Raw genomic sequence first — 23497 nt, 5'->3', positions numbered from 1 at the left:
GGGGTCCTGAGCTTGGCAGGTTTCCTGCATAACCTTGTTTGTTTCTCTATGAAAACCCGGCATCTAGCAAGCTGCGGAAAGCTTGCCCTTGCCCGTTCTCTGAGACTAGACAAAACGTCAGGCCCCCAGGCTCCTAAGGCTCTGTTTTTCAGGCTAGAACTATCGATAGAATGTAAAAAAACAAGTTATTTATCATTTATCTCTTTATTGTTCTTCCTTTTATCAAAACCTGTCATAGCTGGGGGCCAAGAGGAAGTAAAAAAAATTGTCACAAATATGCCCCCTCATCCCCAGTTAGTCACCCCCCTCCCCCCACCCAGGGCTCAGGCCAACCCTGGGCACACATGATCATCTCCCCCCGACCCTCAGCCTTCTCCCAGCAATAAATACAGGTGACTGTGATTCACTGAAACCACAACTGATTTCTCCATCTTGAATGCCCTCCAAGGGGACAAAATAAGTTTAATGCCCACCCCCACTTAAGAAGTGGAAACTCTTTCTCCTAAGGGACAGGGGAGGTAGAACTGCCCGTCAGAACTGCAGCAGCTCTAGAAGGAATGGAGGAGAGGAAAGGCTGGAACTGAGGGAAGGGAGGGAAGAGAAGAGGAAGTTCTTCAGCAATCTCACTCCTTTGATCCATTCATCTGTTAGCAGGTAGGGGGGTGATCCCAGTGTATCAGTGGGGTGTAAAAAGGGAAGCAATGACATCAAAAAAGTCAGGAGGAAGAAATAAAAAGAGGGAAAGCAGTCTAGTGGGGAGGAAAGAGGAAGGATAAAGGAGCCCTAAAGCTCACTGCCCACAACTTCTTCCAAAAAGTGACATCGACACACAAGAGGCATGAATGGACAGGGTCTGGAGGATTGAGGACCCCCAAAGGAAAGAGAAGGGAAAGCAAGGGCTCCGTGGTCCCCAGGTTTTCACAGGTGAATGTGCTCCAGATAGAGCAACAGAGTGTGGGGGATGAAGGGAGGCTTGGTGTCGATGAGTGGGAGAGGTCAAGAGATCACAAGAGGATTCAGAGCCCAGCGACTGCCTTCTCATCCTGCCCGGACGTTGGCAGAATCTGGGTATTGGGATAAGAACGATGAAGTCTGGGGAGGGTCCAACTCCAAGGATGGAGGAAAAGTAACTCTCGTCACAATAGCACCCCACCCACCCCCGCAACATCCCTTGGGTTATCGCAGGTGAATACTCCAGTCGGAGGCCACATTGACACCAGGCTTGCGCAGAATCAACACAGAGGTCTCAGGGTCATGCTGGAAGGACAGGCGGCTTTCGGGAGATCCTGGTGGAGGAAGAAGAAAGAGTGCCAGTCATAGCAACAGGCTATAGCATAACAACCACTTTCCTACAGGCAAGGTGCCCCCCACTGCCTCTGCTTCCCCCCATCCTCACCCGGGACCCAGATCACTCCCTCACCTTTTGTCTGGAGTACCACAGCTGCTGGCTTTCCGGTCCCTATTATCACCACCCGCTCGATCCAGACAGGCGTCTCAAAGTGGCCCTTGGGGTCTGCTGAGCTGGAGCAAAAATGGATGCCCAGCAGGGAGAGAGTCAGAGCAGACGGAAGGAAGAAACCCCGAGTAAGAAAAGGGCACAGTGAGCTGTAAGCATCCCTGAGGCTCAGCCTCCTTCAGGCGGCTACCAAGGCAGAACGGGCACCTCATTACCTGGAGACGAGGGTGTTGCCCGAGAATGAGAATCGACGCAGCAGGAACTCATGGCGAGTCTGATAGTTGAACGTGTGCCCGTCATCTAGAAAGAGCTCTCCTTGAGCTGTGCCCTGGGGAGGAGGGACAGGTGAGAACCTGAGCCCAAGAGTGTGAAGGGCCCAGTATCAGGGGACTGGATCCTGCAGGCAGAGGGCAGAAGAGGCTCCCTGCCTATGCCCTCACCTGGGGACTGAGTGCAACGAAAAGAGTGATGGGGTCATCCTTCATGCAGTCTGAAGAGCGCCGCACTCGCAGCCATCGAGGTACAATTGTCCCTCCGCGCTGGAACACAGGGATCTAGGGCAAGAGCAGTGCTGGGATAAAGCTGTCCAACTGTCTGGTGTGGCCTTGCAGCATCTTCTGCTTTTGCCCATCTTGGGTCCTGGATCCGAAACACACACTCTCTCCTGTTCCGGAAACCTACAGGCAGATGGAGCTGGGAAGTGGGCCAGGCATACTCACACTGCTCAGAGTGACAGGAAGGTACAGGGTCTGGGGACCGTGATGTTTCTGATAGCTCTGAATGTCATACCACACCTGTGGGCGGCAAGAGAAATATCTGGTCACTCACCACACAGGGCCCCCATCCCAATTACTGCATTTGGCCTCCCCCACCCACTGTTCCCCACCACACCCTTCCTTAACTCACCTCCCCTTGGCCAGGCAGATAGACCTGCACGCCATGAGCCCCCGAGTCCGATACAGGGTGTACCAGCAACGCGTCCCCTAAAACACACCAGAGTCAACCTGGAACTAAGGAGACAGTTCCCGGACAGGGAGCGCCTAGCGCCTGCCTCCCGGCACCACCAGCCTCCCTCCTCCCTCCCCTCCTTGTGCATCCACAGACTGTCTCCCACTCTGCTTGCTCCTCAGCCCACCCACCACCAAGTGTCCTCCCCGCTGCTCACCAAGCAGGAACTGATCATCTATGCTGAAGGTGGTCACATCCTGAGGATAATGCACCCACAGGGGCCTTAAAAGGAAGACAAAAAAGATACTTGCTCTTTTCACTGATGTAAAAGATGCTACCCCCCAAATTGATAAAGATAGCACAGGGGTAAGACCCAGGAGCTCACAGCCAGACAGCATGTGTGGAAGGGCTCCACGCCTCAGCTATGCACCTGTACCTTAGTCAAGGGATCCAAACTCCTAAGCCATCTCCTTGCCCCTCCTGCCCTGTCCCCCATTGCACAGCAGCCTTCCAAGAGGCCACTGCGTTACCCTGGCCTGAAAGGCCCTCCAGGGTCAGGTCGTACCTTTCCCGCCTCACTCCTACCGCCCCCTCTGCTTCCTCATGCCTGACACACCCCGCTTTCTTCCTGCTCCTGGGACACAACAAGCTCACGTCCACTTGAGAATTTCTGCACTTGGGAGTCCTTCTGTTAGGAACATTCTTCCTCTATATCAGTGGTTTTCAACCTTTTCATACTTGGGGACTGGTGAAAATAGAATTATTTTAGGAACCATTAAGGCAGAAATCACCCTGATCATAAGCAAACTTGACTAAGATCATGGGTCTATAATTTTTTTTTTAAATTTATTGATTTTTAGAGAGGAGAGCAAGCAAGCAAAGGGAATGACAGGGAGCATTTGCTTCTTGTATATGCCTTGACCAGGCAAGCCCAGGGTTTCAAACTGGTGACCCCAGTGCTCTAGGTCAGCACTTTATCCACTGTGCCACCACAGGGCAGGCTGGGTCTGTAATCTTCTTCTATCAGGGTGGTTAATTCTTTTGTGGGCAGGCGGTTGAAAAACACTGCTCGAGGTCACAAATATCTGTCCTAGTCATCACTTAGGCATCATTCACGTTGCCTTCTTCTCAAAAAGGCATTTGTGGAAACTAATTCCATTTTCCTCTTCTATTTTTCAAAGAGCTTGTCACAATTGGCAATGTTCTTACTCATGTATTTGTTTCCTCTCAAGAATGTTCACCTGACCAGGCAGTGGCACAGTGGATAGAGCATCAGACTGGGATACAGAGGACTCAGGTTTGAAACCCTAAGGTCACAGGCTTGAGCACAGGTTCATCCGGCTTGAGTGCAGGCTCACCAGCTTGAGTGTGGGCTCACTTACATGAGCGTGGGCTCACTGGCTTGAAGCCCAAGGTCACTGGCTTGAGCAAGGGGTCACTCGCTCTGCTGCAGCCCCCCAGACAAGGCACATACGAGAAAGCAATCAATGAACAACTAAGATGCCTCAAGGAAGAATGGATGTTTCTCATCTTGCTCCCTTCCTGTCTGTCCCTATCTGTCCGTCTACCACAAAAAAAAAATGTTCGTTCCACAGGGTAGGACACCTGTCTGCCTTATTTCAGGCTCTGTGGATAGTGAGGAATAACGCCTGGCATGTGCTAAGCTCTCTAATATCTATTGCTGTTCATCCCCATTGGTCTCGGCTTATTCCTGACATTGAAACCAGATTTCCCTCCTTTACAAGGCCGTAGTGAGTGAAGAAAAAGGCCCAGAGATGGAGTCCAGTCCCCAGTGTCCCCCAGCCACCTCAGTCCAACTGAATGCCTCACCTCATGACAGGAATTCCTTCACGATGGGCCTGATAGAAGAGAGTGTACCAGAAAGGCAACAAGGAATATCGCTGGCCCAAGGCATCTCGAATTATGTCGCGGTACTGAGACGGTAGCAGCCACGGCTCTCGCCGCCCGGTGTCTAGGTGGGCGTGTGCCCGGAAGAACGGCTGGTAGGCACCCATCTGGTACCAGCGCACAAGCAGCTCCGGCTCTGGGTTCTTGAAAAAGCCGCCCACATCAGCTGGGAGAGGAGAGGAAGCAAGTTGGCAGAGGGTGAAGAAGAGCCGCTGCCTAGGAGCCCCCAGACCCCATGCTGGACTCAGCTCTCTGTCCATGCCCAGGTTCTGCGCCCTCGGCCATGTCCCTCTCCCTCCAAACCAAGGACCACGAAGTCTCCTCCCTCTCACCCCCACAGAAGGAAAGTCCCACCAGCCCCAGGCTGAGACACATAGGGATAGAGATCTTCAAATGGTCCCATTCAGCAGTGTTGTCCCCTGTCCACACAGCTCCTGAGGAAGAGAAGAGGGAGGGAGCTTCACACAGTGCAGAGGCTCAGCTTTTTATACAGCTGACCTCTCTGACCTGCCACATCTGCTCCGGGGCCCCCAGGGTCCTGCTGAAGATGGCAGAGCACCAGAGCAGGCCTCCCACCTCCAGCTCCCTTATAGTACGGTGGAGGGGAGGATGCAGACGGCAGCTCCAGACGACGGCTGCCTGAACAGACCCCTCAGAGAACCAGGCCTAGTCCACAACCTCTCCCACCGGGCTTTCACACCCTCTCCCTCAGCTCCCCTCTCCAGATCTTACCATAGCGCTGGGAGCCAGCAAAGAAAGCCCTGCTCAGAACAAAGGGGCGCTCTACCCCCCCGGAGCGCTGCACCAGTCCATCAGCAGTCGCCATGTGCTGAGTGAAAACAGGAGAGAGAGGAGGGGCAGTGAGGAGCAAAAGCCAGCTGTCATCTGTTGCAAGTCCCTGGACCTCAGTCCCTCCTCTCAGCGCCTTACCACATAAAAGCCATAGATGTTATGCACGTCACGGTGCTCCCAGCCCCCATAATGCTGGGCATCCTTGAGCATGGTGACCTCAGGACCGTTGAACACAGATGGTTCATTCATGTCGTTCCACACATAGAGGTTGGGAGCTGAGCCCTAAGAACATAAGGAAGAAAATGGGGGCAGAAGGACAGAGGGAAGGAAGAAGTCAAACAGTGTCAGTCAGAGAAAAGAGCTTCTAGGAATCCAGAATGATGCATTTCTCAGGGATCATCAGGGCCCCCGACATATTAAAGGGAACCGATCACAGCAGGGTTAACATGCAGAGAACAACCGACTCAAGGAGGCATGGTGGGAAAGACAAATGCAGGACAAGGGAGAGGCCTGCGTACCTTATACTTGTCAAAGCCGAACATGCTAGCCCACCAGGCCCTCATTGCGGGGTTAGTGAAGTCGGGGTAACTAGCTGCGCCTAGAAGTTCAAGGTAGTTGTCAACCCCAAGTGGTCAAAGGGTCACTATGCACGTCCCTGGTCTTCCCGGTATCTTCTCCCTCAATTCTGGGCCTGCACCACCTACCTGGCCAGCACCAGCCCTCGTAGTCTGAGCCATCCCGGGTTTTAACATACAGACCCTGGTTCTGCAACTCTTCATGGACGCGATAGCCGGGGTCCACCTTGATGTGGGGATCCACAATGGCGACCAGCTGGGAGCGAGGAACAACGGTGGTCAGAGCTCTCCCAGGCTACTTACTATGCTAGAAGACTGACCGGGGCTGTCGTCCTCTTACTTTCCGCCTCTTGGAAGCCAACTGCTCGAGCATGGTGAGGGGCTGGGGGAAGCGGCTGGGGTCCCAGGTGAAGTACCGCTTGCCGTCAGCATGTTCAATGTCTAGCCAGATGACGTCGCAGGGCAGGTTGTGCTCGTCGAAGCCCTGATTGACTTCCAGCACATCGGCCTCGTCCCGGTAGTTCCAGCGGCTCTGGTGGTAGCCGAGGGAGAAGAGCGGGGGCAATGCCTGGGTCCCTGCAGGTTCGGTGTGGGACTGGAGTCACAACGGAATCAGGCCAACCTGGGGCCCGTGGGGACACCCAGAAATTGAGGGAGATTTATAAACTAAAGGGAGGCTGAAGGGCACAGGACTTCTAAAAATGCAGTCACTCCTCTCAAAAAGACAAAGGCCAGAGGGAGGCCGCCAGCCGGCGGAGCAGGGAGCCGCACCTGTGAGACTGGCATACTGCCGGAAGACGTCGGAGACGGAGGGCCCGAGCAGCAGGAAGACGTCGATGATGCCGCTCTCCGACATCCAGCGGACATCTGTCTGTGGGGTCTCCCCGGAGCCCTGCAGGTAGTCCAGCATCTTCCCAAACAGGGTCTGTAGAGGGGACCAGAAAGGTCCAACACCCAATTCTCGTTTCCCAACCCAAAGACAAAGCAGCAAGGTTTTCCTCAAAGTCCTCCTAACACTGGCCCCTAATGAGTCGCTCTGAACAGCGGAAATGTCTCCTCCTCAGTGAGGCTTTCCTGGACGCCACCAACTAAAGCACAGCTGCCCTTCTCCCCACTTGACTGCTGTGCCTCTTTCTCAGCAGTCAGCCCCACTGAACCATCTGCTGTCTTCCTCCCGGAGGGCGGCCCTCTCCTACTTCAATGAGCAATACAGCCCCGCACCTAGAAAAGTACCTAGCACGTACTGTGTCCTCAGCGACAGACATACTGACAGTAAGTGCAGACACAAGTGTGTTTTCTGGAAGTGACGGGAAACTCAGTCTGCGCACCGGGCCCAGGACCCCTTCTCTCACCCCGTTGCAAACAGACTACCCCACCGCCTCGCCTCTTCAAAGCTAACGCCCCAGCACATCCATCTGTCTCTAGGCCTAAAGAGTCCCTCCCGTCCTGCGCCCCTGCCTGTGTGCTCACCTTCCCGGCAGTGTTGGAGGATATGTCCACCCAAGTCTCTGCGGCATTGAGCCAGAAGACGCCCAGGTCCCGACGAGGGCTGTGCGCCAGGAGCACAGGGACGGCCCCGTACAGGGCCATGGGGTTGTGCAGCTCATACTGGAACACATCCAGGTTGTAGAGGCGGTACGGCTCCCCACCCCTGAGGGCAGACAGACGAACTGGCCCAGGCCCGGCACAGACCACCTCATCCCACAGACACAGGTGGGATGAACTGGCCACTCTACCCTTTCTCAAAGAATGTTCTAGTCTCTAAAGGTGACCTGGGCACAGCAAGTGATCCATGCCTGTCTAGAGTATCCAATCTGCATGCACATCTCCCACATTTCTGACCCCTCTATCCCCCAGATCCTGAGGTCACCATGGGACTCACTCAGTGACCTTCAGCCTCAGGCTGTCTGCATGCTCAGGGATCCCATACACATGCTCCATGCCTGGCAGAGAGAAGTCCAAGCCCACAGACGTGGGGCCTGGAAGGAAAGCAAAGGATGAGCTCCAGAGCTTCTGCCTGGCGAGTGCCCCTGCCTCCTGCCCGCTGCCCAGGGCTCTCCCAGCCCCTCACCATACGGCTTGCTGTCAGAGTGAGTTTTGAACGTCTCCTCCCAGGCTCCTGGCTCACTGCTCTCCGCCTTGCCCTGAGTCTCTTCGGGCTGCGAGGAGGAGAGTGAACCGCTACCCCGTCACACACCAGTTCTCTCTCCTCCCCTCCCGTTTTCTAAACCACACCACTGATAGGGAAACTAAGCTCAAGTTCCTTGAGGGCCTTTCCCCTCCCACCTCCCAGCCAGCCCTGTGCACCAGCCACCCAGCCCACCGACTTGCCTTGTCACCATCCCCAGGTGTTTCCTCGGGCTGGGCCCCATCGCCCTCGGCTGGCTCTTTTGATCCTTGCCTGGAAGGTAGGAGAGCTGTCTGCTCCAATCCGGAGGGGCAGGGACAAGGGACTAGTGGAAGGAGGGGTGAGGGGATAGAGAGCCCAGGGTCCAAAGGAACGAAAGCATTGGAGGAAGGGACTGAATGTTAAAGCTTGGAGCGGGACCCCCAGGGAAGTGTGCAAAGGAAGGGGAGAGATGAGAAAGGGAAAGGAGGAGCAAATGCCACCAGGAGGTGCCTCTGCCAGCACTCCAAAAGAGACAGGCAGGCTTAAGAAGCTGGGTTCGGAATGCCAGGCCTGGCCCTGCTACCTCCACTGAGACACTCTGGCCCCAAATGCCCTCCCTGGGCCTCAGCCTCCTGACCTAACAAGGGTTCTGCAAAGGCAAGTGGGTCATACTATGAACAGGCCTCTGCAGATATGTGCAGGGACTCAAACAAGAGGTTGTGCCAAAGAATGCTCTCAAGGGCAGCTGGCAAGCAGCTCTGCCCAGAGCATCAGTGCACCCCAGCTGAGCCAGGAACCCCAGCAACAGGCAGCATCTCTCCACCCCTGGCAAAGCAAGAAGCTCCCTACATTCCTTAAGGACCTCCAATATTGCATCTTCCTTCTCCCAGTCAGGAGACAGAAGACAGGGACCAGATACCACAGAGCTGGAGAAAGAGAGATAAATGAAGGGCAGGACCCGAAGGGTCTGGGGCACCTTCCCCTGGGGGTCAGAGTGAAGGGTGGGTAAGGGCAGATGAACACATACAGTACCAATGGCCATGATTTACCTAGAGAAAATGTTCTTGATCTTATCCCAAATGCTACCGAGCGTGACACTAACTTTATCCGAGAAACTAGGGCAGGAGGAGATGGGTAGGGAAGGGAACAAGGAGGCACAAAACCAACACAAAAACAGAAACATAAAAGTGAGTTTCAGTGGACAAACTTCCAGAGATGGGGGGGTGGGGGAGGGAAGGAAGAAAATAAATCTGAAAAATGTGATGGTGTGAGAAGGGGAAAAGGGAAAAGCAAACCCAGGCAGGCCTCTCAGAGGAGGTGCCCAGGGTAAGCTCAGGGATAAAAGTGACTGCCTCCTGGTCTTCCGAGGAAATGAAGAAACTACAACCCAACCTGCTTCCTACCCTCCCTGACAGCTTCTCCCAGGCCTCGGCCCCCACCTGACTGTCCTGCCGCCCTGTTCCTCCCAGGGACTCAGTGCCAGACCCACAACAGCCCTAGGCTCTTTCACATGAGAACACCTTCAGTCCCAACCCCGTACTCACGAGACCCTGGGGGCCCTCTGATGCTCAAAAGCCAGGAGTCCTCGGGCATTGACACTGAGCAGAAGGCTGCGGTCCTCTAGCAGGTCAAGGCGGAATGGCTGTGCTGTCAGGATGATTTTGTAGGGCCCCCCAGCCACGGAAAGCTCCACACTGCTGTCATCCCGGCCAGAGACAGAAAGCCTGGGAAGGAGATGCAAAGGGACATAAGCAAGTGCAACAAACCAAGAGTGCAGTCGCGCCCCTGCAGAAGGGAGGGCCCTATTAGAGCTTTAGGCAATGTGCTGACAGTACAGAGACAAACTTACCAAAGAAACCAGACTCAGGAATATTTAGAACTTTGAAATATAAGAGGTGGCATGGCAGCGCAGTGAGGTCAGGAGGAGTAAGGAGAGCTATTCAATAATGAAGATGAAAGACAAATTTTCTGGATAGGAAAAAATAATGTCAAATTTCTACCTCATATTATATACAAATATCAACTCTAGACAGATTATGACTTAAAATTTCAAAGTAAAATCTTTGAGGCCCAGTGCACGGAAGTCCCGGGTTCGATTCCCAGTCAGGGCACACAGGAGAAGCGCCCATCTGCTTCTCCACCCTCCCCTCCCCTTCTCTCTCTCTCTCTCTCACTCCGTCTTCCCCTTCTACAGCTATGGCTCAATTAGTTCAAGGGCACTGGCCCCAGAAGCTGGGGACGGCTCCATGGAGCCTCCACCTATTTAGCTTGGTTCCAGCATGGCCCCAGATGGGCAGAGCATTGGCTCCAGCGGGCATTGCCAGGTAGATCCTGGTCAGGGTGCATGAGGACTCTGTCTATCTCCCCTCATCTCACTTGGAAAAGAAGAAAATAAAATAAAATCTTTGAAGAAAATAAAAAATAAGTATTTTTCTGACCCTGTGATAGAGAAGGATTATTTAAACACAACTTAGAAAACGCTATCAGCAGAAGTTAAAAGACTGATACAGCATGACCAGGCGGTGGTGCAGTGGATAGAGCGTTGGACTGGGATGCGGAGGACCCGGGTTCGAGACCCCGAGGTCACCAGCTTGAGAGCGGGCTCATCGGGTTTGAGCAAGGCTCACCAGCTTGAGCCCAAGGTCGCTGGCTCGAGCAAGGGTCACTCAGTCTGCTGTAGCCCCTCAGCCAAGGCACATATGAGAAAGCAATCATTGAACAACTAAGGAACCACAACGAAGAATTGATGTTTCTTATCTCTCTCCCTTCCTGTCTGTCTGTCCCTATCTGTCCCTCTCTCTGACTCTCTCTTGTCTCTGCCACACACACAAAAAAACCTTACAAATTCCAGTGTATCTATAAGGACAAAGAACATAAAAGGAAAATAAGCGTAGGTGGCAACAACCATTTCACAGACCGGTAAGCCAGAATGACAGATCAACATATGAAGAAATGTTCAGTATCGTTAATAAACTGGGAAGACCAACCAAGTAAAGACCACCACATGGTATTATTGTACACATTCTACTGACAAAAATGAAGTCCAACAGTACCAGTGTGGATCAGAGTAGATCACACATGGCTGGTGGGTATGTAAACTGGTAAGCCACGGTAGTGTTACCTTAGAAAGTTGATCATTTCCATGCTCTACAACTCTGCCGTTCCTCTCCTAGCTATACACCAAAGAGAAACTCCTGCACAGAGACACAGGAGACACGGACAAGAATGTTCATGCGGGGTAGCTCAGTTGGTTAGCATGTTGTCTCCATACGCCAAGGTTGTGGGTTTGATCCCTAGTCAGAGCACGTGTAAGAGGCAACCAATGAATAAATAGATAAAGTGGAATGACAAATCAATGTTTCTCTATCTCTGTCCCCTAACATTCCCCCTCTCTAAATTGATAAATAAAAATAAAAAAAAAAAAAAAAAGTTCATGCTAACACACTAAATAGCAAAATACTGGAAACAACCTTAACGTCCATCGACATAAAAACAAGTAAGTTGAGATATATTCATACATTACATAGCAGTAAAAATTAACTATGTGCAGCCCTGGCTGATTGGCTCAGTGGTAGAGCATCGACCTGGCATGCAGGAGTCCCGGGTTCGATTCCCAGCCAGGGCACACAGGAGAAGCGCCCATCTGCTTCTCCACCTCTCCCCCTCTCCTTCCTCTCTCTCTCTTCCCCTCCCGCAGCCAAGGCTCCACTGGAGCAGAGTTGGCCCCGGCGCTAAGGATGGCTCCATGGCCTCTGCCTCAGGCGCTAGAGTGGCTCTGGTTGCAACAGAGAGATGCCCTAGATGGGCAGACCATCGCCCATTGGTGGGCATGCCAGGTGGATCCTGGTTGGGTGCATGTGGGAGTCTGTCTGGCTGCCTCCCCGTTTCCAACTTCAGAAAAAAAAAAAAAAAAAAATTAACTATGTGCAACAGAGTTAAATAAAGTTATGTGAGCCCTGGCTGGATAATTTGGTTGATTAGAGCATCATACCAAAGAGCAGAAGTTGCTGGTTCAATCCCAGGCCAGGGCACATACAGGAGCAGATCAATGTTCCTGTCTCTGTCTCTCTCAAAATGATAAAATAAACATTTAAAAATAAAGATATGTGAAAAAAAGAAATCCCAGAAGATATTATGATGAATGTCCCTATAAAGCTCAAAAACGAACAAACTCACAATTTACTGCTTAATCACAAATATAAAAATGTATACACGTTTATATACATACACACATGAAACAACTGTAAGAAGAAAAAGCCCAGGGAATGACTAACTTCAGAATGACGATCATCACTGGGGCAGTCAGTGGTATAAGACAGTGAGAAGTATATGGATGGATTGAGTAGAAGATTTATGTTATTTCTAAATTAAACCCTTAAAGCCTAAGCTGTGGTGGCGCAGTGGATAAAGCATCGACCTGGAATACTGAGGTCGCCAGTTCAAATCCCTGGGCTTGCTCAGTCAAGGTATATATAAGAAGCAACTATTGAGGCCCTGGCCGGTTGGCTCAGCGGTAGAGCGTCGGCCTAGCATGCGGAAGACCCGGGTTCGATTCCCGGCCAGGGCACACAGGAGAAGCGCCCATTTGCTTCTCCACCCCTCCGCTGCGCTTTCCTCTCTGTCTCTCTCTTCCCCTCCCGCAGCCAAGGCTCCATTGGAGCAAAGATGGCCCAGGCGCTGGGGATGGCTCTGTGGCCTCTGCCTCAGGCGCAAGAGTGGCTCTGGTCGCAACATGGCGACCCCCAGGATGGGCAGAGCATCACCCCCTGGTGGGAAGAGCGTAGCCCCTGGTGGGCGTGCCGGGTGGATCCCAGTCGGGCGCATGCGGGAGTCTGTCTGACTGTCTCTCCCTGTTTCCAGCTTCAGAAAAAATGAAAAAAAAAAAAAAAAAAAAAAAAGAAGCAACTATTGAATATATAAGAAGCAACTATGATTTGCTCCAAAAATCAATAAATAAAATCTAAAAAAAAAAAAAGTAAAATTAAATGAAACACTTAATACTCATTCATGGAATAATGATGACAGTGAGTTACGACCCAAGAATTTGAGTAATCTTATCCTCGATTCTGAATATCTGAGGAAAAAGAAAAAAGAAACGAGGGGAAAAGAAGTGAAGGGAAGAAGGAACCAACCACAGACATTATACTCCTGGAGGGCAAGGTCTGGGCTTCGCTTATTTCCTCTTATACCCGTAGCCCCCAGCCCAAGACCTGGCCCAGGACAGGAAGCAGTTACTGCTGAGTGGAGATTAAAAGGTGAAAGAAAATAAGTGAAATAGAGAAAGAGATCAGGAAAGGTTGAGGTCAGCCATCATCCCACTGAGGGAAAGGTCAGATGCCAAGTAAAAATTCATCAGGAGGGAAAAGGGCCAGAAAGATGGAGAGGTGTCTCTGAAAAAGCTTACCGAGCTGTGGGGGGGTCGGCCACCAACACGTCCGGCACACGGTACCGGGGCCGCCGGGGCTCCAGTTCGTCAATCCTAATCCGAGTCATGTTCTTCTGAAGGCCCTGGAGCTCCAGCACCAGCAGCACCTGGGGGGCAGGGGTTTAGATCTGGACTGAGTACAGGACACCACCACCCAATGCCCTCTGCACCCACTCCCTTCGGAGGGGGTCTCCTCCTTCTAGCTGTTTGCCTAAGGGACCTGAGATCAGATTCCTCACAAGGTCAAAGTCCCAAGATTCGGCTAGGACCAGATGTTGGCTATAGGTTCCTCTTCCCTGAATTACCCCTTCACCACTTCCCATTTCCCCACCCCACCAGACTTTTTCTCCCCTGACCTTGGTAACCTCATTGATCAGATGGACTGTGAGGGCATCAGGACCAAGCTGTAGAGAATCCAGCAAGGCTCGGTATGGAGAGAGGCCTGGCCGTACGCTTCGCTGCCTCCTGCCAAGTGAAATGGTTAAGCAGGGAGGGCACTGCAACGTCTGTAGGCCCCCTATCACCTGCAGTGTCCTCAGTACCCCATCTGCCACGGGTTCCACCCACATTACTCTACACTCCATCCCACTCTCTTAGAAATATCATACTTGCAGAAAGAACTTTCTTCACAGGTCTTAAAGTTGCTTCTATCCACGGCAAGGGTAATTCCCAGGCAGACCCCTACACAAGCCAGTACCAAAACTGTCCAAGACCTAGGGAGAGAAAGGACAAAAGAGGGAATAATCAGCCCAGGAGAGGAAAGGCCCTCACTTTCAGAGGTAAAAGCCATAGCCCTAAAAGACAGTTTAGAAAAGAAGACAGAAAAGAAGGCAGGTGGGCATGGGCTAAGTTGTCAGGTCTGAGGAGCTGGCTCACTCACACTTTCCCTTCAGAAAGGCAGAGGAAGCCTGACCTGTGGTGGCACAGTGGATAAAACGTCAACCTGGAATGCTGACGTTGCTGGTTCAAAACCCTGGGCTTGCCTGGTCAGGGAACATATGAGAAGTACAAGTTGATGCTTCCCACTCCTTCTCTCTTTCTCTTCTCTATCTAAAATCAATAAATATAAAGGTAAAGGAAGTGGACAGATCTTGGCCTTCAAAGACCCTGGTATTGCCTCTGGTTACATCAGCCTCTCAGAAGAAAGAAGCAGTAACAGCCAGCCCCCAGGGAAGTGGTGGTACCCCTTGTATAAAAAAAGAAAACAAAGCAAGCCATGCTTTTCCAGGGGGAAAGCAGTGGGTGGAGCTACAGTGAATAAGCTAAAGATGTCCTCTCAGGAACCTGCCAGTCACAGTTGTTAGGGTCCCAACATTCCTAGTACCCCAGGTACCCTGCTCCTCTGATCTCTACTCCTACATCTTCAAAATAAGCAACCACTATCACTACCTAAGCCTGAAAAGAATAACAGTAACTTGTATTGAATCCTAACATACTCACAGGGGCCTGGCTCACTGCTTTCTATCCTCGGTTCCAACTTGGCCTGCAGTTTTTTAAAATGTCAATGCCTGGCTCTCACCCCCACTGAGCCTGATCTAACTGCTTTGAAGAGGGGCCTGGGCATCAAAATTTTTTAAAGCTCCTTAAGCAATTCTAATGTGCAACCAGAGTTCAGAATCACCTCTTTATCAACCCTACTTTCTTTCCTTTTGTTTTCTTGGCGACTCTAGGGTTGAGATTTTTCCCAGATGGGAAAATTGAGGCATTAAAGATTCAATAATTCATCCACTAAACAACTAGTAAGGGGTGAAATGGGACTGCACTCAGCTCTGCCTGATTCCAGGGCCCACGTATTTCATGATGCACAAATACAGCACACCAACCAGCAGCAGGGCCTGACTCATTGAGGACCGTCACTCCAAAGTCTCATAAACTATCACTTCCCTGATATAATATCAAATGACAGATGAAAGATTTAACACGCTTACTTAAACAAGTTAATTTGAGAGATATATTCATTCATTCTAAGTATATCTTAAACAGGGGTTCTTAAACTTTAGTGTCTGTTAAGAATCTCTTGCAGCCTGACCAGGCAGTGGTGCAGTGGATAGAGCATTAGACTAGGATGGACTGGGACACGGAGGACCCAGGTTCGAAACCCCATGGTCACTGACTTGAGCACGGGCTCATCTGGTTTGACCAAGGCTCACCAGCTTGAGCCCAAGGTCTGACTTGAACAAGGGGGTCACTTGGTCTGCTGTAGCCCCCTGGTCAAGGCATATATGACAATTCAATCAATGAACTAAGGTGCCACAATGAAGAATTGATGCTTCTCATCTCTCTCCCTTCCTGTCTGTCCGCACCTGTCCCTCTTTGTGACACACACATGCGCGCGCGCACACACACACACACACACAATCACTTTCAGTTCTTATGAAGATTCTCAAAGCCCAGGGATTTGCGTTTTAAACATGCTGTTCTGGCCCTGGCCAGTTGGCCCAGTGGATAGAGCGTTAACCTAGTGTGCAAACTCCCAGGTTTGATCCCTGGTCAGGGCACACATAAAAAGCAACCATCTGCCTGACCAGTTGGTGGCGCAGTGGATAGAGCATCGGACTGGGATGCGGAGGACCCAGGTTCGAGACCCTGACGTCACCAGCTTGAGTGCAGGCTCATCTGGCTTAAGCAAAAAGCTCACCAGCTTGGACCCAAGGTCGCTGGCTCAAGCAAGGGGTTGCTCGGTCAGCTGTAGCCCCACAGTCAAGGCACATATGAGAAAGCAATCAATGAACAACTAAGGTGTCCTAGTGGAAAACTGATGATTGATGCTTCTCATCTTTCTCCATTCCTGTCTGTCTGTCCCTATCTATCCCTCTCTCTGACTCTCTCTCTGTCCCTGTAAAAAAAAAAAAAAAAGCGACCATCTGCTTCTCTTCCCCTCCCTCTTCCCCTTCTCTCTCTCTTCCCCTCTTGCAGCCAGTGCCGAGTGTTAGCCCTGGCACTGAGGCTTGGTTGCTCTGAATGTCAGCCTCAGGCGCTGAGGATTGCTCTGACGGCAAGGGGGTTGCGGGGTGCATGCGAGTGTCTATCTCCCCTCCTCTCACGTAAACAAACAAACATGCTGTAGCAGGGATTGATGCAGCTAGTCTTAAGAGCTTCCAAATAGGGGAGAAAAATACAAACAAAAACCCAAGCCTTTTCTACTTATTAAAACTGTGCAATGTGCCTGACCAGTGGTGGCACAGTGGATAAAGCGTCAACCTGGAATGCTGAGGTCGTAGGTTCAAGACCCTGGGCTTGCCCAGTCAATACACATACAAGAAGCAAGTTGATGTTTCCTGTCCCCATCCCCATCCTTTCTCTCTCTCTCTTCTCTCTAAAGTCAATAAATAAAATCTTCTTAAAAAAAACAAAAAACACTTTGCAACCTGCTAATAGGAAAACTTAAAGAATAGGGCCTCCTATAAACATTGTATCCAGCACTAGCCTCAGTATGTACTTGAAAGCCAAAGGGAAAGAAAATCACCAGAAAGGTCACAATACAGTAGGCCCTCCAGTTCCAGAAGAATACACGAATCAAGCCAGGCCAGATAGAAAGCTGGGGAACACCAGATGTCTCAGTTAATACCCGGAGGAGGAATAAGCAGTGGCAGACATGCAGAAGAACTGCTACCACAAAACTCAACAAGGCATGTGACCCAGGTTCTGAGTGACGGCAATACGCACCCTCCTACCCCATCCCACTGAACCCATGTCCACCTGCCCAAAACAGCAGTAACCATAAGTACAGTGAGTTAAGTACCCTCTGGAGTCCTATTTGCACAGCCTATAAAATGGCTTTGGAGCGGTGCCAAGTGGGATAGGATTTCTAAAAGATCTTTCAGATGTGACCTGTTGGAAGACTCTAAGAACTCCGGGGATGCCTTGAATGCCCTTGAGCCAGAGGTGGTCCAAAAGCTAAAATCAGAAATGAGCCACAGGGCAAGTCGCACCCGTTTGTTTATTGTTTCAGATCAGAGGCTTACAGAGTTGATTCACGACCCACGCTTTTTTCATTGCTGCCGACAGTGCATGCCTCTCCCATCCCAGCACATCCGTTAGGTCCTGGTAAACGCTTTGTGGAACTGGTGACTCTTTCGAACCGCTTTTCGGTCATATGAACTCGAGAGCGCAGGCCAAACCGATTACATGTGGTGTTTGAGCAACATCATCCAGGCAGACTGTCAACTTTCTGGATCCTGCCCCAGCCGTGCCCAGCAAGCGTGAACAACGAACCAGCCAGGGCTGGTGTCCACGTGAGGGAGAAAGGGCAGGGCAGGGTCTGCAGCTCTGGGGAAGGGGTGGGGGGACAGGCAAGAAGGGCAGCGCAACCGGGAGTGCCGGCTGCAGGATGCGTCCCCGGAGGCCTGGCCCAGTCTCGCCCCCCGCCCCGATGGCTCCGCGCACTGCAGGAAGGAGGCGGCAGCGTTAACCGCAGCGAGCCGCCGAGGAAGGGCGGCGGCTGAGAGCGACCAAAGCCAACAAGAGCGCACGGCTGCGGCCTTTTTGAGCCGCGGAGCCGGAGCGAGGAGCACCAAAAGTATGGACCCTCAACGCCGCGAGGATCTACCGCGAGGTAGCTGGGGGCGCTTGGGGCCGCCGCCAGAGATACAGAAAGTCCTCGCGAGGTTGGCGGTAGAAGAACCTTACGAAGACATACAAGAATAAGAGATATGGGGCCTGGGGGATCTGGGGGCGTCCCGGGCGCGCCCCCGGTGCCGGACTCCTCACCGCCTCCTACGCGCAGCCAGTGCCGCTACCGCCGCCATCTTGCGCCGGATTTGCTCTTTGACCCCGAGCCTCCCTTCCCCCTGCGCGGGTTGAGCCACGTACCTTAGCGCCCGCCCCTTCCGGCTTTCGGATTGGCCTGGTCACGGTTGGCTGTCGCATTGGCGGAGCGCGCACTAAACGCTTGCGGGGGGCGGGGCCTGGGACGGAGGCGGGATTGTCCAGAGCCCGGCGCTGTCTAGCTTTGCCGGCTCTAAGCATGAGACAGGCCCTGGGCAGTTTTTCTCAAATCGCCAGGTTTTATTTAGAAAAAAAAGGTAGGAGGAAAAAGTGACAGCGCTCTTTACAATAGGTCTTAAAAGAGAACCCTCCCATCTTTCTGCAGCACCTGAGCGCCGTCTCATTGCTCAAACATCCACGGCTTCTAGAGCGTGGTAAAGGCTATGTCCCTTGTCGAAGTAGAGTGGACGGTGAAGGTGCCTGGAAACGGCCAGAGAAAAGGCCCAAGCGGTCAATGTTGCGGTGGAGAACACTGTGCAACACAGCCAGATGAGGCCCACCCTCACCTCCACCCTCTCTGGAAAAGTCCCGGATGAAGCGGCCCCGCTCTGACTGGAAGATGAACTTCTGGGGCAAAGGCCCATGCTCCCGGAGAAAGCCCCAGACACTGAGCAGCAGCAGACGCACTTCAAAAGGTGCCAGTTGGCTAAACACCTCATGCATATTACCCAGGGCTGGTGGCAAGAGGCTACCCTCAGCCATGACAGCCACCAGAGTGCAGGATGCCTCCAGGTGCCAGGGGGAGTGAGCTGTATCAGGGTGACGAGAAGCTTCCCAATGGCCCAAGAGGGCGGCCAGCAGCCCCCGCAGTAGCACGGAGCAGTAGCACAGAGCTGGGGGAGCAGCTGCTACCAGCTTTAACAGCTCAAAGAGTAGGGGTTGTTCCCGGAAGCGCCGGCCAATGCGGAGATCCCGCTCCACAGTGGCCCGGGCATGCTCCTCAGGGGGCCAGGCCAGCTCAGCACCAGCTGCATCAGGACACACATTCTCCACCAAGGTCACTGCCACAGCTTTGGCTGCCTCTGGGCTCAGGGTGGGAGCCCCCCAGCAGTCCCCAGATTCAGTGCCCCCAGAGGCACTGCAGCAGTGCACCAAGAGGCTGAGGAGGCTCTGGGTGTTATAGATCACTTCCTGCTGATTTTGTGCCTGGACAAACTTGGGTGGCTTTAGGCCACGGCCGATGACTCCAGCATGGAAAACAGACCAAATCCCTCCAGGACCGGGTACAGCTGCAGTGTGCCGCCGGTTTGTGTCCAACAGAGAGGCAGATGCCAAAGAAGCTGAGACAACTGAGAGAGTCTCATTGTCCCCTTCCACTTCTCCTCCAAAAAGTTCTGTGTTGCCCCGATGTAAGGCTCCTTCAACTAGCAGCTGCAAAACAGCCTTAAGCCCTGCAGGCGAGGTCTGCGAGAGGCGGGTAAGAAGCTGGGAGGCCGATGCTACACCTGGGGGGCCATGCAGCCTCAGAGAGGCAAAGAAGCGATGTACTCCAGCTCTCAGCAGTCCCAGGAGTTGGGAGGGAGACAGGCCTTCTGGAGGAAAGGGACAGATGGCCAGGAGAGAGGCAGCAGCTTCAGCTACCTCCTCCTCAGGATGTAGCAGGAGAGGAGCCAAGTCAGATAGATGGGCTGAGGCAGACTCCCCAAACCGGGCCCCCAGGGCTGCAGGGCCCTCGCCACCCTGCTGTTCCCACCCCACTAGCAGGGCCAGGTTGCGCAGGAACCTCGCTGTGAAGGGAGGCTGCCAAGTCCCTGCATGCACTCGAGCCAAACAGCTTCGGAAGGCCAGGGGCAAGAGACCAGAGAGACTGACCACCAGCCCAGCATATAACTGGGTGGCCAAACTCAACTCTTCGGGGCTTCGGGCCCGGCTCAAGAGATGGCCCAAGGCCTCAGGTCCACAGCTAGGCCGAGTATAGACCGAGAGCAGGCCCAGGAGCTGGTGTTGCCACAGGAAGCGCTTCCGTTCCAGTCGCAAAGTCTCTCCACATAGCTCTCCAACATGGTTTCTTAGCGCGTCTAGAAAGGGCACAGGGCGGGGGGGTGGGGGTGGGCCCAGCACCCCTTCCCCAGGAGACCCTCCCCGGTGATGAACCAGTTTTTGCAGATGTAGCAGCAGCAGCTGAATCAACCGGTCACAGGCCTCACGCACAGTATCTGGCACAGCCAGACCCTGGGTTGTAATGACTGAGGCAGGCATGGCTGTGTCCACCAGGAACTGCAAGAGGCGGTAGGCACCTGCCCCAGAGGCCTGGCTCACCAGGTGCACAGCCAGGTTCAGCATGTTGTCCAGCTCCTCTCGGGCGAATCCCTGCAGGTGTTGCTGCAGCTGGCTCAACACAGCTGGGGGCTTAAGGCAATCCACCAGCTCTCCAGAGACTGTACCCAACAAAGCTGGTGACATGACCGCCAATTGCAGGAGGAAGGGAACTGTGGCCTGAAGGGAGGGATCCCCACTCCGGCCCCCAGCGCCCCCTGCCAAGCTATCATGGAACATTCGCAGGAGCTCCCGTCGAATGCTGTCTCCGTGACGGGAAGCCAGGTGCCCTAGGATGCCAACAACAGAGGCGATTTTGGGTACCCGCTTTTCCCCAGCGATAGCAGGAGATCCAGGGAAAAGGTCTGTAGAAGGGATTTGAGAAGAGCTTCCACCACTGCCACCAGCTCCACCTCCAGCCCCACCATGAACACAGAAGTCCTTAAGGCCACAGGAGAGAACTCGGGAGATGATGGTGCCAGGAAAAGAGGAGCCAATGTGCGCCACAACCCAGTCAAAGTGTGGGGAATGCTGGACAGAGGTATCTAACAAGGCATCCACGCAAGCATCTGGGCAACTACCAATGAGAGCCGAGAGGCACTGAACATAGATGTCCATTAATGTGCGTGTAGCCCGACAGCCCATCCATAGCTGCAGCAATTCGTTGAGAGAGCCAGTGGCATGGGGCACACGCTGGTGCTGGCCCGAGTATGTGCTGCTTAGTTGCCCCATGAGATCAATGGACCATGCACTAATCACAGGTGCCCAGGCCTTTGGGTTGGCCCGGATAAACTCAGACAGCACCTGCTGCACTTCCTGCACCACATCCTCTAGACCAGGTCCCCCAGCAGGGACATGGGAGGGTGCAGATGGACGGAGATGAGGTGGGCCAGCCACAGGGCTTTCATCCAGGGCAGCCAGGTGGGCCCGGACACTCTCATCAAAGACACCTCGCAAGTGGTCAAGCACAGCAGCCCGAGCAGGTGGCAAAGAACGGAGCAGGAGAAGACCACAGCGAGCATGTTCTCGGGCCGAGAGTTGGTGGCCTAGGATGGGGTCAATACCAGTCAGAAAAGCCTTGATTTCCTGGGACAGCTCCTGAGCACTGTAAGAAAGAGAAGCGATCTTAGTGTGTTGGAGATGTTCGGCAAGTTACATCCCCCCGTGAGCCTGTTTCTTTTCATGTAAAATAGGGATAACTGGACTTCCCTCATGAAATAATATTCATAAACCACTTAAGCACTGTATCTGTTTTACACTAATTCCTCAATAAATGCAGCTACCTTTCTTTCAATAGTAACACCAATATTAGATAACTCTGAGAATGTGTCAGGTACTTTATAAAGCAACTTATGTGTATTATTTCAATCCAGACAACAGTCCAATCAAGTAGGTACTATTGTGATCCCATTTTACAGATAAGGAAACCAAGTTTAAGTAATCAAACTATAAGATCCAAAAGGGTAGTAACCATGTCTGTACTCTGCAACACTGAATCTCCTTCTATGGAGGTGCCTGGTACATGAGAAGTACTCAATACATTTTTGTTGAATTGAGTATACTTTGTGTTCCTATAACATCTGCTCTAAAATGACCTCTCCAACTTTACATTTGCCACCATAACACAAACATTCTGGATTTTACTCTTAATGGAAAGAAAATTATAAGGTCAAGCTTGGCCCTTCCTAAGGGCTCTCCCTTCCTACTACCTGTTTCTTCCCACGTTCTGCAAAAAGCCTAAGCATCCACTAAATGGATTCCACATCAACAACAACCACCTCCCGAGCACCCTCAACGTGCCTAGGAATCAGGGTGTCCTGGGACACAAACAAGGCGTGTCTTTCAACCCTTCCCCTCCCAAAACATAATGGGTTCAGTCTTGGAGGTTCAGTGTTATGAGAAGAGGCAAAATCCCCTTCCTCTTATTGCCCTTTCTGCCAAAGAAGACAGCACCCTCTAGGGTACTGACTGTGCCATTCCTCTCTGGATCCTCCAAAAACATCCCACTCTAAGGTGAGAGGAGTGTCTCCGTTGGAAGACAAGGGAACGGCTAGAAGGAAGCATTCTGTGGGGTTCTGGGCCTGGGTTCTCAGGGAGTCTCCATGAAGTCAGGGGACCCTGGGAAAGGGGCAGGGCAGTTCGCTTCCCAAGAGTTCTGATATCCCCAACTCTTTAGAGAGGAAGGCCAGGATCCGGGGTACCTAGGCATTGAGGTTTAGAGGGAGGCAGTACCGAAATCTTGGAAGTGCGGGCACTGGAGCCCAGAGTTTTGGGGAGGCAGTCCCTGAATTCTGGGAAGACCCAACCAGAATCTCTGAGAACCCTGACGGGAGTTCTCCAGGCAGGATCCGGGTTTCTGCCGAGAAGGCTGGGGATCGGCGCGGGACCGCGCGGTGGGGGAAGATGACAGGGGCTCTGACTACCTGAGCGGCGCGGGACCGTGGGTGGCCGGGGCAGGCCCGGGAGGCCCTGGGGCCCTGGGAGGGTCGCACAATGCGGACATCCCGGAGCCCTAGCCCGAGCCCGAGGCGGGAGCGGCGGAGCGCAGGCAGCGCATGCGCGCTGACAGGAAACCTGAAAGGGAAGAGCGCCAAAGCCTCTCAAGAAAACCAACCCGGCGACGCCCGCGACTCTCCTACATTGGTTCCGCACTTTGCCGAGGTCCCAGAGCAAGACTGCAATGACAGCAGGAAACGGACCCGCCCTCAGCGCAACCTTCCGCCACCCACCTACCCCGCCCCCGCAAAGGGGCACTGAGCCACAGACTAATGCTAGCTGCTGCCATTCCGTTGGCTTTATTTTTCCTAGAGCCAAAATTACAAAGTGTTCCACTTTACTTTTTTTTTTTTTAATGAAGCACTAGGAAACATTCTATTCAAGAACAGTAGCAGCTGCCTGCCCTGACTGAATAGCTCGGGTGGTTAGAGCACGTGGGGAAGTGCAGAGGTTGCGGGTTTGATCCCTGGTCTGTAAGTCTCTCTTCTCTCTGATTTTCCTGTGAGCTGGCAGCAGCCCTGTCTGGGCTCACGTCTGTCTCTGTGAGAGTTCTCTAGGCTCACTTCTTTCGCATAACATTTTCAGACAGCGAAAGCAGCCCACCTAGGCTCTATCCTTTTGCTTCTTCTGTCCAGAGCCCTTCCTTTTTTTTTTTTTTTTTTTTTCTTTTTCTTTTAGATTTTATGTACTGATTTTAGAGAGAGGCGATTGTGAGGGAGAGAAAGGGAGGGGGTAGTGAGAAGCAGTTGCTTCTCATTATGTGT

At 52.7% G+C, this 23497-nt stretch overlaps 2 protein-coding genes and 1 non-coding gene across 6 annotated transcripts; 1 reads left to right on the top strand and 2 right to left on the bottom strand.

Annotated features, from left to right (window-relative positions):
* Nucleotides 1-931: 931 nt before the first annotated feature.
* GANAB (glucosidase II alpha subunit) lies at nucleotides 932-18004 on the bottom strand. 4 transcript variants are annotated; one of them, XM_066360437.1, is made up of 25 exons: nucleotides 17925-18004; nucleotides 13823-13927; nucleotides 13571-13679; nucleotides 13194-13321; nucleotides 9334-9513; nucleotides 8839-8904; nucleotides 8011-8080; nucleotides 7751-7838; nucleotides 7562-7658; nucleotides 7150-7330; nucleotides 6451-6604; nucleotides 6020-6255; nucleotides 5809-5935; nucleotides 5623-5702; nucleotides 5243-5386; nucleotides 5045-5141; nucleotides 4645-4746; nucleotides 4235-4478; nucleotides 2622-2686; nucleotides 2363-2439; nucleotides 2176-2250; nucleotides 1897-2010; nucleotides 1672-1784; nucleotides 1421-1521; nucleotides 932-1286 (listed from the first exon to the last, which is right to left on the bottom strand). In XM_066360437.1, exons 1-25 carry the CDS (start codon nucleotides 17960-17962, stop codon nucleotides 1177-1179), a joined length of 2901 nt encoding a protein of 966 aa, XP_066216534.1. In that variant the 5' UTR covers nucleotides 17963-18004; the 3' UTR covers nucleotides 932-1176. The 4 variants fall into 4 exon arrangements, with proteins under 4 accessions (XP_066216534.1, XP_066216520.1, XP_066216540.1 ...); XM_066360423.1 differs by lacking the exon at nucleotides 17925-18004 and adding an exon at nucleotides 17180-17832; XM_066360443.1 differs by lacking the exon at nucleotides 8839-8904.
* TRNAA-AGC (transfer RNA alanine (anticodon AGC)) lies at nucleotides 12281-12356 on the top strand. The gene has a single exon. It is a non-coding gene; the product is annotated as a tRNA-Ala (tRNA).
* A 202-nt stretch (nucleotides 18005-18206) lies between the features above and the next one.
* On the bottom strand, nucleotides 18207-22799 carry INTS5 (integrator complex subunit 5). Its single transcript, XM_066360414.1, has 2 exons — nucleotides 22661-22799; nucleotides 18207-21342 (listed from the first exon to the last, which is right to left on the bottom strand). Exons 1-2 carry the CDS (start codon nucleotides 22738-22740, stop codon nucleotides 18363-18365), a joined length of 3060 nt encoding a protein of 1019 aa, XP_066216511.1. The 5' UTR covers nucleotides 22741-22799; the 3' UTR covers nucleotides 18207-18362.
* Between the last annotated feature and the right edge of the window lie 698 nt (nucleotides 22800-23497).

This window comes from Saccopteryx leptura, chromosome 1, assembly GCF_036850995.1.
Source record: "Saccopteryx leptura isolate mSacLep1 chromosome 1, mSacLep1_pri_phased_curated, whole genome shotgun sequence".
Lineage (NCBI taxonomy): Eukaryota > Metazoa > Chordata > Mammalia > Chiroptera > Emballonuridae > Saccopteryx > Saccopteryx leptura.
This window is presented reverse-complemented; position numbering and strand designations above follow the sequence as displayed.